The 15,745-nt window shown below is 42.1% G+C and overlaps 1 protein-coding gene across 1 annotated transcript in view; it reads right to left on the reverse strand.

The window, feature by feature from the left end:
• The window catches only part of RBM5 (RNA binding motif protein 5), a 242,450-nt gene that overhangs the window by 33,577 nt on the left and 193,128 nt on the right, over nt 1-15,745 (reverse strand). The window contains exons 22-24 of the mRNA XM_086938797.1: nt 10,320-10,394; nt 4,272-4,369; nt 3,888-4,017 (exon numbers count right to left, since the gene is read on the reverse strand). Coding sequence (XP_086794923.1) covers nt 3,888-4,017; nt 4,272-4,369; nt 10,320-10,394 — 303 coding nt within the window. The remainder of the gene's footprint in view (nt 1-3,887; nt 4,018-4,271; nt 4,370-10,319; nt 10,395-15,745) is intronic.

The raw sequence follows: 15,745 nt of genomic DNA on the forward strand, positions 1-15,745 counted from the left end.
TAGCGGGTTTACTAGTAATCTATCTTCTCCATAGGAACCCATTGTCTGCATTTCTATGAAATTTCTTCTAAGTGTCTACTTTTTAAAACTGCAAATATTCTTTAAAAATCATACGAAATACTGAAACGCAATTACCTGCCTGTTTTAAGTTAAGCCCCCAGTGCTGGCCCTATGAGACCAGTGCTGGGTTACAAAAGTAACGCGATCGTACTTTACCTGCAACCTGAATTTCCTCCCATTAAATAACATTGTCAGATTTACATTGAAAGTTTCTAAGTGTGAACTTTTAAAACCGCTTTAAATTCATGAAAATTCACTACAGTAACTAAAACGTTTTTGCTAATCTGGTTTCAGCCTACACCCCAGGACTGAATCTAAGACCTAGTCCTGGAACTACCAAAGTAACCAATAAACTAATCAACTGTACTTGTATTTAGAAAACCCATTGAGCTCAATGCTAAAGTGTGTTTTAAGATAATTACCAATACTGTAATCATTGTGTGCACGTACTCATAACTCGAAAAATATATTTTCATAACCGTTGGTTCTAAAAAATAAAACAACTATATCTATGGATATAAAAACAATTGGCCTGGAGTTCAGTCCTTGAGTGTGTGAAACCTTTTGCTGACTGTACAACAGATGCTTTACACTGTCCTCTGGTACTGCCTTACTGCTCGACCAAGGTACCACTTTGGAGAGTACGGTCAGTTCTGACTTTAACCTCTGTTCTACCTCTGGGGTTGGTGGACTCCATACACAATGTACTTCATTCTAGTCCAGTATATATAGAGCCACTTTCTCACAATGGTTGATTTAAGATAGTAGTCTGTACCTCTTGCTAAAATCCTGAAATGTGTAGCCACGCGTGACGTCTAAGGAGGACACTGGCGTTTATTGCCCTGGATGCAGGGTCTGCTACATCTAGTGCACATTTAATGGAGGCATTTAATATAAGCTTACTCTCTTGTACGAGGTCATCTGCTTGTGCCATATTGGTCAGGTAGATGTTGTAAGAGGTTCTCTAGCTGATCATAGTGAGCCCTGTCGTATCTTGCAAGGAGGGCCAGTGTGTTAGCAATGCGCCATGCATTGCTAGCTTGGGCAGCTATTCTTTTCCCTGAAGCATCTATGATATTTGATTCTTTATCAGGAGGTGGTGCTTCGCCTGATGTTTGGGAATTTGCTCTTTTCCTAGCGTTTTAAACTACTTGGGAGTCTACGGGTAGCTGTCCTTTAATGTAAGCAGGATCCCCAGGAGCTGCTCTGTACTTTTTCGCTATCCTTAGGTTTCGGATTCTAGCTCTTACAGGATCTTTAAACACTTCTGGTGCATGTTTAATGACTCCTTTAATCATTGGCAGTATTTGCACAGATTTTTGGGATTGTTTAAAAGTGTCTAGTAAAAAAATCTTCTGCCTCATCTGAATGCATGGTGACATTGTGATAGATGGAAGCCCTATCAATTAAGTGTCCAAACCCAATATTGTCTTCGGGAGGGAAGGTTAAGATGGATATATGTGAGTCAGGAATATCTGGTATATCCTGTGAGTTTGGATACTGTCTGGTGAACCTGTTGGGTAGAGAAAAGGGTCATCTGGGTCTTTCCCTCCCCCATGCAATACTGATCATCAGCATCATGAGGAGGTGTATGTTGTGGAGAATGAGGAGGAGAATTTGGAGGTGAAATGTTTAAAGGGAAAGCTGGAGAAGGAGATACATGAGAAGAAGGGTGCATAGGAGATATGGCGATATAGAGATATAGTCCTTCTTGACAGGCACTCGAGGTGCTGTATCTGACTTCTACTTCCTGTGTGGTCCGTTTCTGGATATATGTATATCCTTTTTGCAAAGGATCAGGTCTAAAAAGCTTTTCTTGAGAAATTGCTTTCGGCGCCGATTTTTTCAGCTCTGTGCCTGGTTTCTGCTTGTCACGTGGGTAGGCCCAACGGCCCGCGTCGACGACCGGAATCGAAGTGATAAGGTCGAGTCTATGCATATTGCACTTAAAGTTTTTTTTTTAGAAAGTTTTGCGTGTCAAAGTCTTTGAAAAGTAGATTTTCGAACCGGAGCGGAAAAGTTGCATCCGAACCCAGTAGCCGAAAAAAACAATCTAAGAATGTAGCCGATGCCCACGCGCACTATCATCCAAGGGAGGAGTCACCTATCGCGTGACTACAAAGAATTCTTCCAAGACGACAACAACATGCAATCATCTGAGCCCAACACCAGGTGGCGATATAATGCTAAGTGTAGAATCTGCAGCTCATATGCCACGAACATGTATGTTTTAGGGTACATTGTACTTTTAAACATACATATATAATGTATAGGTTATGTGCTCCAGGATCCCCACATGTTGGCGGGACTAATAAGTGCTTAAGACTATCTATGAGTATACCCTGGAAGAATAGTAATATCTTGAAGTACTCAAAGTTTACAACTACTCTGCACCAAGGTAAAAGGACACCTTATTGGCTTCTTTTTTCAGTTTAGGATATCTATTAATAAGGATGCCCTAATGTGGGAACCACAATTCCATTTACCTTATTTACAAAATCGCTCTCCCCCCACCACAAAAATGTCCACATTGATGGGTATCTAATAAAACGGTCTCAATCTTTAAGGGGTGGAGGCATAATATATTGTACCAATTTGGGTTAAGTTCACTACCAAGACTTGTGCATTTCCCCCCCACACAGTTCGAATAAGCAGCCACAAACTCTTAAGAGTATGGTTGACATGTTTCAGCATCATTTAACACCCAGAAGTGCTGCTCATTAAGAATAAGCCTGGAACATCAAATGCACCATATTCACAAAGTTAGCAGGGTGTGGATATTTCAAACTGCAGCAAATTTAGATCAAGCCTGCTCTAATGATCATCAGCAGCACTTCCAAGTTTATATGAAATACCAGATAAGATCATAGAAATTAGCTGCCGAATGACAGATGAGATCAAAGAAATGAGCTGCCTAATGGCTTCTGGATACCACACAGACTGCCTGAGCACAACTGACTGGGAATCTCAAAATTAAGAAATACGGCTAGCCTATTTTTTTTTTTTTAAGAATTTCAGAACCACCAAATGTGTTAAATGTTACCATTAATTTTGATGGGAGTTCTTATTTTGCTTTTTATTGACATGCAAAGATGAGCTTCATGGAGTTAAATTATTTTTGATTTTGCAATAATTTGTAATTTATTTTTACAATATTTATTGATTTCATACTCAACTGATTTGTTATATTATATATCATTTTAATATCTGGATGTAGACATTCTAAATTCTACATTACTTACTGCATTGCTTGTTTTGCACTCAATATAGATGCATTCTAATGTATGCCACAAGCCAACTATCAAAAGTGAGCAAGGATACCTTAAAGCCTGTCCATCCCTGTGGACTGAACGGTCATTGTTCAACAATCCAGTGGCTCATATGAGGTACATAATAGTCACGAGAACTGGTAAGTGAAGGAAGTGATTATAGAAGGAATGCTAGTAAAACATGAGGAACAGAGGTAGCCCATTGAAAAAGAATACGGTTTGTACATGGAGCAAAAATGGATCCAGTCTCAAAAAGGTAATGAATGAGTGAGGTATGGAATCGGGTGCACGTGGAACAAGATAGACTTCACTTGCCTCTTAGGTTTCTACCAACTCTCAATAAGCATATCAAAAAGTCAGCTGCATGGCCAACTGTGGTTTAGAAAGGAAATGGACTGACTGGACAGTTTACAGAAGTGACAAACTAGTATATTAAAACAAAATCTTGCATACTCATTTCACGTTTATCCATTAGTTCTTAAATATGTAACGCTAAAGAACCAATAAACTTGTTAACATTACAAATGGATTAACTGAGGTAATGGATGAACAAATTACCTGTATGGGAGCTGTGATACCCTGGGCTTTCTTACCCAGGCCTAACCCTTCCTTCCAACCCATGGCCTGCAGCATTTTGTTACCAATATTGCTTGTGTCAAGGCCGTCTTTTGTCGGCTGCTCATAATTCCTGCATTGAAGAGAACATATTAACTGAATTAATTATCTGCTCTAAAATGATGTGCGTTATACACAATAGTAAAAAGGTAAAATGAAGCATTTAAAGCATGACTGTATATTCCCAAGAATGTAAACTTTAGAGAATGAAGGTGAAAATCTAAAATATTATCATTTAACATTCTTCAATTTTAAACTGAGCAATCATTATATATTTAAAAGACAAGATTCCCAGCAAATAGGTCTTGAAAAATGACAAATACATACACTGTGCTGTTATCAAAATGCTTTTTGCGTTTTGGTTCAGGTGGTTCTGGGATACCATACTTTTCTCTTCGTTCAGCAGCACGATCTCGATATTTCATCTACAAAACAAAGCATGAATTAATTGCAGTACAAAGGTACTTCACATCAAAGTTAAAAAATGCAGCTTGGTGTTAAAATGGTTGTCACATGTACATTAGCTCAGGAGTCTAGCACACCAGTATAAGGTATCTGGAAGGTTCTTATAATGGAAAAGGAAATAACAAGTATGAAAACTCACGCACAAGTGTTTTCTGTACATAATATAAATTAATGCATCACTTATTTCCTTTAGTGAGTGGGCTAGGGCACTCCATATTGTGCCACCCAGCCATTGGATTATAAATGTTATTTAATGACAGTCAGAGGATGAATTAAAGCAAATTAATCCCAATGGCAGCACACATCTCTGTATAGCTGGAACTGACATTTCAATGCCTGGAAATCTCAACCACAGCATGTTAACAAGCATTGGCATAGCCAATAGGTCTCGCCTTTGGGACCTTATAAGTATTTAGTTATGCAACACAATATCCTTGGTGCAACAACATTAACTGTTGCATGGCTAATCACTTATAAGGTCCCAAAGGCGAGACCTATTGGCTATGCCAAAGCTTGTTAAAGTTGCTATTTTAAAGTATCTAAGTGACATTGTACCAACCCACAATTTGAGATTGCCATATCAGTCAATTAGTTTTAATTTAAACATTTTATTGCAAGCATTTGGTGGCCACATTTAGGTGGTGGTCTGTTTGTCCTCTGTTTCAGTGAGATATTGTAGTATCTGCATTTTAATAATGTGTCTTATATGGGCAGAGATGCATCTTGGTTTACTCTCTGCTACATTTTGTGTTGGACTCCGACAGTGGCTTAGGACTATGCATGAGGTAAATGTGTAAAGGTCACTGGCTTGGACTGTGTTGGAAAAACACCTTCCACATTTAGATTGCTGCAGTAAAGTAGACACTGGGATAGTCATTCAAGTAAAGTTACGACAGCTCCCTGTTCATATATGAATAAGGTCAGCCATTGTGAGTGACTTCTATGAGCATTGTTTGGGAGTGTGCTCTGATGTGAATAATTCACCTCCTGTTCTTTTTAGAAGATACCATTAGTAATTAATTACATAGGTATAAGTCCTTTGCGGATTGTTTGGGTACAAAAATCGATCATGTTGCTTGCAAAAATCGCTCACAACCAAGAAAACTGAAAAACACACTTGCACACATGAAGATATGATGAGATTGTATCTGTGAGCCGCGCGCACACAGTTCGCGCTACCTCTTAAGGGTTAAGGCAGGTTCACTGCAGACAATGTCATGCCATTATTTCAAGGAGAGTAATGATATTTCATTTAATTTGTCAGGAAGAAAGTGCTAATGTTAATAGCCATTTAATAACAAGAATATGTAGCTGGCTAGATGTACCATTGTGTGGGGTTGGTCACATGCATGTGGAGAAGAGGGGTGGTTCTCCTTTCCAAATGATGCTGGGCCTCTTCACCATTCCAGTTGCTATGACTGCCTGCCTGCTCAGCCAAATGGGATCTACTGTTCGGTAAGATACAGGGCAAGAAAAAAAAACCCACTAGCATGAAGAGGAAATCACAAACCTACCCATTATGCTAAAAATAATTTCCAGATCAGGATGGGATTGCCAACTGGCTACGTTCTGTTTCTAAGAATGGAGAATAAAACAATGCCCCCACCCAGAACAACTCCTGGGCACTGTTCTCACACACCCATAGGTTGATCTATTATCCTGCCAACTTGCATGGGGTTTATTGTCTGATCTAGGCTTAATCTTAGACAGCTTCTTGCTACACCAACCGTAGAGAGCAAAAGGAAATCATGACCCTGCACCAATTTCTGCGTACGCATGTGTTTAGGACTACCTCAAAAAGCCAGTTAAATGCAGTTTAAATACAAAACATACCACGTTTTCTTCAAGTCTTTACCCTAGGGTAGATCATTCAAATCCTCTTTTAAGCTACATTTGTATACTAATAATTTATGATCAATGTTTCCTGCTAAATGTTACTTTCCTTTCAAACATTATGCGACAATGCTCAAACCAACTGTAAAATTATATTGTTTCCCAAATCTTCCTGTTCAAGAGCCCAGAAAGTGTATGGTAAAGTTGTCTTTAAATGGCATTGTTTGGCCACAGATGAGTATTTCAGTGTGCTTTACATTTTATGCATCTTCTCAGATTTCAAAGAGAACAATTCTCTCTGTAAAATTCTACCTACTGTCAAAAAATATTCCTGTCTGCTATTTTGTGTAATGCACTATCTCCTACAATACTTAGTGGGTGATATTTATAAAAAACGAGCATTGGCAAAGTTAGTAGGTCTGATGTTAGCTTTACATTGTTTGGCGCCGACAACGCTTGCTTATTAATGTTTTTATAAAACTTTATTACACAGCCATTAAAATATGGCTGGCTATATGTGCACAAGAGCATGTACAGAAGGCCATTTTAAAAAAAGTATTAATATTTTTTTATAAAAAGCAACTGGAGGATGATTGCCAATACACACACGTTCCAAGCCCTAAACTGCAAATGACTATTTTCTGAATGGGTGGCAACATTTTGCTGTTGCAGAATGCTGCCACCCATAGAGACAGGAGCCAATGGACTAATTTCCCCTTGCTGTATGCTTTAGTGAGGTGGAGAAAAAAATGCGAATGGTAGTAAAACACCCCCAATGAATGAAGAGGGTTGACTAAAAGTCCTTGTAAAATATATATACATTTACACACATTTGGATTAAAATGAAAAGGACGTGTCTAACACCAGATCTAAAAATCAGCAACAAAAAAAATATATGCGTACTTTAAAAATTGGTTCATGTTATACCATGTAACTGGTGGGGATCCAGATCTACTGACCCTTTTAATGTTAAAAATCTGGGGGTTGGGTTGGTGGATACCCTTTAAAAAAATGCACTCCTGACTACGGGCCTGGTTCTGCACATAGTTGAGAAAAGAGCCCTCACAAATACTATGTTGCCGCACAGAGACAAAAAGAATTAAAAAAGAATTAGAGGGAACACTGCCCATGAATCTATCGTGTAGTCGTGAGTGTGTCTGGATCATAGCCAAGTGTAATCACTTCAACGGCGAACGAAAACGTGGAAAGAAGACTATTGGAAAGCAGGTTCAATATACACTAAATGGATGGTATTACTAAAGGTGGTAACAGGGGCCAACACTGTCCTGGTACTTCTTGAACCAGGAGCGAAATTGACGCAGAAAGGAAAATGGCACTGTTAGTGAGCTGTGACAGCACAGATGTGAAACTATGCCAGTTCAAGGAGCTGCAACAAGGATATGACTTGTGACTGAAAGAGGCAACTGGGGAGTCAGAATCGCGACCAGGAAGCAAAAGGAGACTTCAGAGTATGCATTATGACTGTAACGAGGCTCACCAAGGTACACTGACAGAACACCATCGACGCGATAGAGCACTGCTACAGTGGCCATGGCTGCAGCTGCCACGGTAACAGGCACAGTGGTCTGAGACAAGGGTTAGGACATGAATACGGCACTGTGCAATTACACTGGACAACAATACAAACACATTAAAAATATATATCAGAAACAGTCACTGCATTCGTTCAATTAAAAGGCAAGGGCGACAATGGGCATGGGGTCAATGACAAGCACCTGCCATGTGCATCCAGCTGCGGATTAGAACGGTAACCCCTTTGTCGCACGTCACCCCCTCTCCAACGTACAGGGCCTTCTCTAGGGAGGGTCCCGCCACACCGGCCTGTAAGGATATCTCAATTCAGCTGCCTCAGGGAAGACGGGTGCACCAATTATTGGTACCTTTCTCTGGCATCCCTCTCAATGTTGGTCACAAGCCATCAGGTACGGGCTGCACCTCATCCCCCGCAGAGACCTCACACCAACCTGCACTGACGGCCATCTCGTCCAGAACAAGAGCCGCGCCGGTGATCGAGCGCACGCACGTGACGTCAACACGACGTGAACCAGCAGCTCCGCAGCGAGGGCTGCGAGGTCTGGTTCAGGGCTCCGCCTACCAACCTCATTTCCGCCTCTACTGCCATGCCCATGCCTTCACAGTCAGTCTAAGGTGGCGACTGTCTTGGCTGTGCTATTTGGTTTCAGAGCGCATCTGACAGCTTTGGGGAAAGCTGTGCCAGGGGGTTTGGTTCACGTAGCTCCAAGAGCTAAAGCATGAGCAGAGCAATCAAAAGCTGTCAATCACACAACACAAATGTAATGAAAACAAGCTTCCTATTTGCCTGGCGACGCCCCCTTGCCTCCGGTGACGTAGGCGGCACTGGGCCAATCCTAGCGGGGCTCCTCCGGACACAGTGGCCTGCTTGACGGTTGCCATGACGATATACAAGGAAATTTTGTCAGGGTGCCGTAAAGCAGGTCACCCAGTCCTCGGGAGGCGGGATCGAAATTGGACAAAACAACAAAAACACACGGAAGTTCCAATGGCAGGCCTCCATTGGAAAAAGGGGGCGTGGTTTCACGCAGTACTGAAATCCCCCTGTTCACAATAGGTCTTTGCCTGCAGCAGCGCATGCGCTGAAACGCAGGCTTCGACCTAAAAAGCAGTATACATAGGCCTCAAAAAATCTACTTGCCCACTCGCAATTGCAAGTAAAATGTTATCAAGTCAAGCTATTTTTTAGCACCTACTAGTCCCATCTGGCGAGTAAAAGGCTGGAAAGGAACAGGAGTTTTGTTTATTTAGAAAGTAAATGAGCAAAAAGATGCCATTAAATCTCGTTTTTAACTTTACACATTTGCGGTCTGTTCAAGGAAAGAGGTCAACTGTCAATTTGTTTTATAACCAATTGCTGCTTGAAAAAGGTTTGTTTTTCTCTTTCTAGAGTTAGAGATTTTATTAAGTGAGCTGTCTGAAGAAGTCCGTTATTTCTCTTTAACATACAACATTTAAGGAAATAGCTTGCACATTAGTAAAAATATTTCAAAATATTTCAGGAATTACAAAAATACATTTTTTGTAAATAAGTGTGATGTAAACAGTTAAATAGGAGCAAACCAAACCCTTTACTTGGTGATGGGTAAACGACATTTACAGAAACTATTTCCAAACATTGTTTGTACACGATATAGTTTTATCAGTAAAACTGCATGTCCTAGGGAATGTTTGTGGCTATTTCAATGTAAAATCTGCTGATTACAAATGATAGTGTGATACCACTTCATGTTTTAGTTATGTATTTATTCCAAGTGATAGTTTAACATGATTTGAGAAACATTCCTGTCCCCGCCCTGACAATGCTGGTAATGAACTAAGCAGCAAGTCAGGCCTCATGTGTAGCCTATATGTGGCTAGATTTGTATTATATATAGAAAGAAAATGTAGTCTATTAAAACAAAGTAGTTTTTGCACAGCAGACCCGCTGAACTCGCAGATTTGAAAGTGCTCTCATATGTGCTAATGAAGAAAATGGGAGCTCAATAAACTACATTTACTCATGATCACATCATTTGTAACCAGTTTATGGGTCAAGCGCATTATAAATAGGTAGAGTAGATTATTCAAGTCACTAGACCTGAAGGTCTAGTAACATTTTTATGATTTGGAGGTCTGCATAGATAGAACATATGACCTTCACTTTTAGAAACTCTTCCACAAGACAAGGGGAGAATTTGTCTTATGAATGGAGTACCACAGCACTAAGGATGTGGTGCTAAAGTGAGAAACAGCAGTGCCCACATTAATTCGAGCATGTCCAGTCGTTTCTATGCTATCAATTCCTGCAGATATGTCCGTAATCACCATTCATGGACACTTGTTTTAAAGAGTCATCCCTTAAATTGATAATACACTTTTCATTAAAGAACGTCACAAGCCATAATGCTATCACTAAATACTACCAGAACACCTGACCACAGCAACCCATAAAGATAATACTTTGCTCCCCTACAACTCAAAAAGCCAGTGGAGGCCATACACCAACCTCATCCAAATAAGAGCAAGACAAATTATACACACCTCCCTTTCTCTTTGCTCCAACGACGCCATATCTTGTTCAGAGAGCTTTGATGTCCTAAGCAGTTCAAGGTTTTGCTGTCATAAATAAATAACTATTAGAAATATATTGCAAAAATAAATGTCCCATACCACATATGCACAAACTGAATTATCCCTATTAATTTGCCTTCACAACACAAGAGCGCCATCTGTCAAGAGGAAGAAAGGATTATAACTCTGCATATGCACTTCATACCTATAAAAACAGCATTAGATCCTGCAATCTGGGATTAAACAAGTCACAATGGATTAGTTACTTACCTGTAATCCTAGTTCTCTTCCAGGGGTATCCTCATCAAAGTCATAAGCATTAGAATAGTCCCGCCCATGTGCGGGACCTCGGAAACACTTTATTATATGTGCCCCACATATATATACTCTTATATATAAACCTATATATATATATATATATAAAAACATGCAATAGCAGCCAAATAACATCAGAGCTGAAATATGCTGTGAAGAATTTCCACCATACATGAATAATATGCATTAGAAACATGAGAAACACCCAAGATTGTTTAGAAACTGTTTTAATGCTCAGATAGCAGTAGAAATTCTTATAACTCACTGAAAGCATAGAAAGCTCCCAGGCTGCATTGCAAACACACAGTCTAAAAAGACTGAACAGCTAACCTGTAGCTGTATGTAATACAAAAACTGACACCGTGCCTTTAAGGCACTCATGACCCCCTGTATCCCATCATGCCTCAGGGGTGACAGTTAGGTCAGTTCTTTTCGGAGAATGAAACAAGCATTTACAATGTAACTGTTTTGCTTTTGTAAAAGTTAGAGCTTTTGTCATGGCTCATTACAAATTTTCTTGTGCTTAGGTGAGACAAATATCTCACGCACACAAGCAACGAGGGGGTGAGGAGCTCACGCACACAAGCAACGAGGGGGTGAGGAGCTCACGCACACAAGCAACGAGGCGGGAGGGTGAGGAGCTCACGCACACAAGCAACGAGGGGGGGGTGAGGAGCTCACGTACACGGGAGGGGGGGTGAGGAGCTCATGCACACAAGTCATCTCTCTTCTCTCCCACCAGAATTAATTATAATGCCTACTCGCAATAAGTTAGTCTTGTCTAAGGTAGGCGCCCTTTATCTCATGAGTGAGCTACTTTTGAAACACAGCTGGGGAATTTAAACAGATTCCACTCTGCATTTAGGAAAAGAGAAAAACCTTGTTTTTGACATGTTTTCGTTTTCTTGAGATTATATACTCAAAATATAATGCAAGCTTTTCAATGGAATAACAAGAGGGTCAAAAGCACAGAATCTCAATTTCACTGGCGCTCTCCAGCTAGGCCCCCTAGGATGTTGTTACAAGAGTTAAAGCTTAATCCTGGTCAAACTACACTCGAAAATTGCTAGAGCAAAGCCTTCAGCAGCCTGCACAGGACTACTTCCACCCCAATAATGTTCTTTCCCGAAGCCAATGTGCAGGTAGACACAAGAGGCCCGAGCTCTATTTTATTAAGCTATGGACAGTAGAGGCCCAACGAGTACCCCATTAGGGAAAGAGGGTAGGAGTAAATCCCCTGCATACATACTGCTTCAAAGTCGGTCATACCCTATCCAGATTCCACTTAGTCTTACGCTTTCTTTTGCCTACTGACAAGTTCGCTTCCTTTTGCCTACTGACAAGTTAAGACACCCAAGGACTGCTAGCTACTTTATAAGTGTCTAATGAATACAAAGGTCCCTAAACACTGAAACGTGTGTTTTTTTTTATGAGAGCGGATGGAGGGCACTAAATGTACAATAATCATGTTCCTCGTTCTCCTATCTTTTCCCTCACTGTAGTCCATAACTTTTGGATCCATTCCCTCCACTGCATTTTGAAAGCAATACAAAGAGCAGGAGAATTAACTTAACATGTTGCTTTTTTCTATTCTTGCATGTTTTATCAGGTAAAGGTACGCCTTGTGACGCCTTCCTCTAAAACTTAATTTCTTTCTTCTTTTTCTTAAGTGAGCCCTGACAGCAAGAGAAAGTTTAACATTTTCTTTATTACAATTTCACTGCTTACATCAAAATCACTTTACCTACGATTACGCCAATCAAGCAGTTCAAAATTAGATGCAGAAAAGTCTACCCTGCTTAACATTTTATTTATTTTTATTTGTAGTTGTGTGTATATATATATATATATATCCCTCGTGAAAAAGCAGAACTTACTGCGAAACGCGTCGAGAAAGCCTTTGAATAAATCTCGCTTTGCACTTACAAGTGGCCCGGATTTCTTTTTCCTGACTGGAGAAGGTTGTTGGTTGGATGTTATTGGGATTCGCTATCCCATTCGAGGCCCGCCTTTGGCAAGTGGCAAGGTTCTACAGCGACTCTGTTGGTTGGATATGTATATATATATATATATATATATATATATATATATATATATACACATATACATATACATATACATATACATATGTATATGTATGTTGCGAACTCGGCCTGAAGTTATTGAAGTGCTCTACCCGAGCACCAGTTACATTTACACAAGGTCATATTCATTTTTTTCGTACTTGGGGCGCGGGGAGATTAACCGATTTGCCCAAAATTACAGGATGTTTAGATGAGACTGGAACTTGGATCCCCAGATCCAAAATCGGCCGCTCTGGCTCTAAAGTCACATCCTCTCCCCGTCGAGAAAAGCATGCATGTGGCAGCCTCATCAATGTTAGTAAAAAAAAAAATATAAAAACAACTTCATCATTCCACCCAAGGGTAGGATTTGACGGTTCGCCGAGATCGGACCCCACACAAACTTAAGGTAAATAATTGCCACTCCAATCTGTATATAGTTAAACCATTCGAGCATATATAAATGTCTTCTGATAACAAAAGGGCCAGGCCTCCAATCGCAACCTAACAGAACTAATTGTCCATTTAGCTCGAGGAGCTTGTGGCTACTTTTCCGGTACAAGTCGCACTTAAACGTTCCTCTAATACGATTATACGCCTAGAACTCTCCTCCCTCCCCCGCCCAACTTCACGCACCTCAACTTCTGTTTTATATTAGAGAGCCAGCCTAAGGTTAGCAAAAAACGAAAAGCAGACGCCAAATAAAACAAGCCCTCACACGGGAAGGCTCGCGAGGGAGCCATGGGTGTTTGGTGGCGGGTCAGTGTTAAAGCCTAGTTTGACCAGAGCCGATTCATTCAGGGCTGTAGAGCAGTAAAGCTTCGGCGCTCCCGCTTTCACTACAGGCGCCAGCTGCTGCTGAGCACAAATGGGAGGAGCCAGCATGCCGGTCTCTCCCAAGCATCAACAGAAAGGGCATTTTTGGGGGAGGGGTGGGTTTCATTGGTGACGAAAGGGAAGACCTCCAAGGAGTGGGCAGGAGACTGACGCGATATACAGCAAATAGAGCATGCACACGAACCGGCGACTATTAAAAAACACAAAATTATAAACATCTTTGTGCTTCAGCAGGAAATGATCCCCTCTCCCAAGCAGAAGTGTTGTCCTAACAACAGAGGTGAATTGAAAAGGCCTCTCTTTTTGTTAAAGGTATGTTTTCATTCTTTCATTCTAAACTGATAATGATACTGCTTTCACGCCCTGTCCGCCCGGATCATAAATCTAAACTTTCTGGCCCCAAAGTCTCACTTTACGATGCCAAAAGCGCGAAGGGAGAAAGGGCGCTCTGGGTGGAGCAGGAGGGGTTAAGTGTGCGCTAATAAGACCAGCATTTACAGGTACGTGTAGGAAAATTAAAAAACTTACCTCCGGGAGTCGGCTCGGAGTAGGGAGCGGGTCGGGTCTGCGTCCTCACAGGGAGAGCCGTCGAGCGGGTGTGATGAACAAGTTACTTACCTTCGGTAACGATATATCTGTAAGAAACATTAGTTAGTGTTAGATTCCTTACCTTAGAATATCCCCAGGCGTCAGTCTGGATCCGGAAACTTTTGCGTAGCAGTACCCCTGCGCGTCGGTAGGCGTCGTCTGCAGGCGTCCCCTGCGGCTCCGCGTCCGTCGTCGGCGTCGTGCGCCGTGATGACGTCGCTGGAGTATATAGACGCCGCCTCCGCGCGCTGACGTCAGTTCTTTGCACACAGCTTTTCCGCGCATGGCGACGCAGAGCCATGAGAGAACCAACACTGGTGCCATGCAAAACTAGGGCCCTGAAAGGGATGACCTTAACCCTAGGTATCAGTTCGCAGAACGGGGAGGATGGGTGGGTTCGGTAAGGAATCTAACACTAACTAATGTTTCTTACAGATATATCGTTACCGAAGGTAAGTAACTTGTTCATCTGAAAGAAACACGTTAGTGTTAGATTCCTTACCTTAGAATACATACCCCAGCAATACCAACCCCGGTGGTGGGTCTGCGAACCAATACAAACTACACCAGAAAGTCCTGGAGGACAGAACGGCCAAAGAAGCCATCCCTCCGGACTTGACTGTCCAGGCAGTAGTGCCTCGCAAAGGTGTGCAGCGAGGCCCACGTAGCCGCTTGGCAAATGTCCTGCAAGGGGACTCCCCGGCCCAGGGCAGTAGTAGCCGCCGTGGCCCGAGTGGAATGGGCCCTCAGCCTAACAGGAGGCTCCTTCCGAGCCAAAGAGTAGCACGCTTTGATCCAGAGGACGACCCATCGAGAGATGGTTCGTTTACAAACCGCCCGTCCCTTCTTCGCACCCACGTAGCCAACAAACAGTTGGTCATCCACCCGGAACTGGCGTGTGCGATCCATGTAGAATGAAAGCGCACGTTTTGGGTCCAGACGGTGGAGCCGCTCTTCATCCTTTGAAGGATGCGGAGGCGGGAAGAAGGAAGGGAGGGTGATGGACTGCCCGATGTGAAAGGCCGAAACAACCTTGGGCAGGAAAGAAGGTCTAGTCCTCAGAACCACCTTATCAGGATGAATGGACAGGAAAGGAGGTTGGACAGAAAGAGCCTGGAGCTCACTCACTCTCCTGGCAGAGGTGATGGCAACCAGGAAAGCCGTCTTTAAAGTCAGGAGACGGAGAGGACAAGAATGAAGGGGCTCAAAGGGAGCACACATCAGGAAAGTTAGAACCAGGTTCAAATCCCACTGAGGCATCACAAACAGAACAGGTGGAAACATGTGAGTGATGCCTTTCAAGAATCGAGTTACAATCGGGGATTTGAACAAAGAAGGCTGATCAGGAAGCCTCAAAAAGGCTGAAAGGGCAGAAAGGTAGCCCTTGATAGTGCCCAGAGCAGAGCCCTGCTGGGCAAGAGAAAGAAGAAACAGAAGAACCTCCGAAAGAGGGGCAGAAAGAGGGTCCACAGCCTTTGCTGTGCACCATGCCACAAATCTGTTCCACCGACAGGCGTATACCGACTTAGTGGAGGGACGCCTGGCTGCCAGAATAACATCACAGACTTCAGGAGGCAAGTCAAATGGCCTCAA

Source organism: Lissotriton vulgaris, chromosome 9, assembly GCF_964263255.1.
Source record: "Lissotriton vulgaris chromosome 9, aLisVul1.2, whole genome shotgun sequence".
Taxonomy (NCBI): Eukaryota; Metazoa; Chordata; class Amphibia; order Caudata; family Salamandridae; genus Lissotriton; species Lissotriton vulgaris.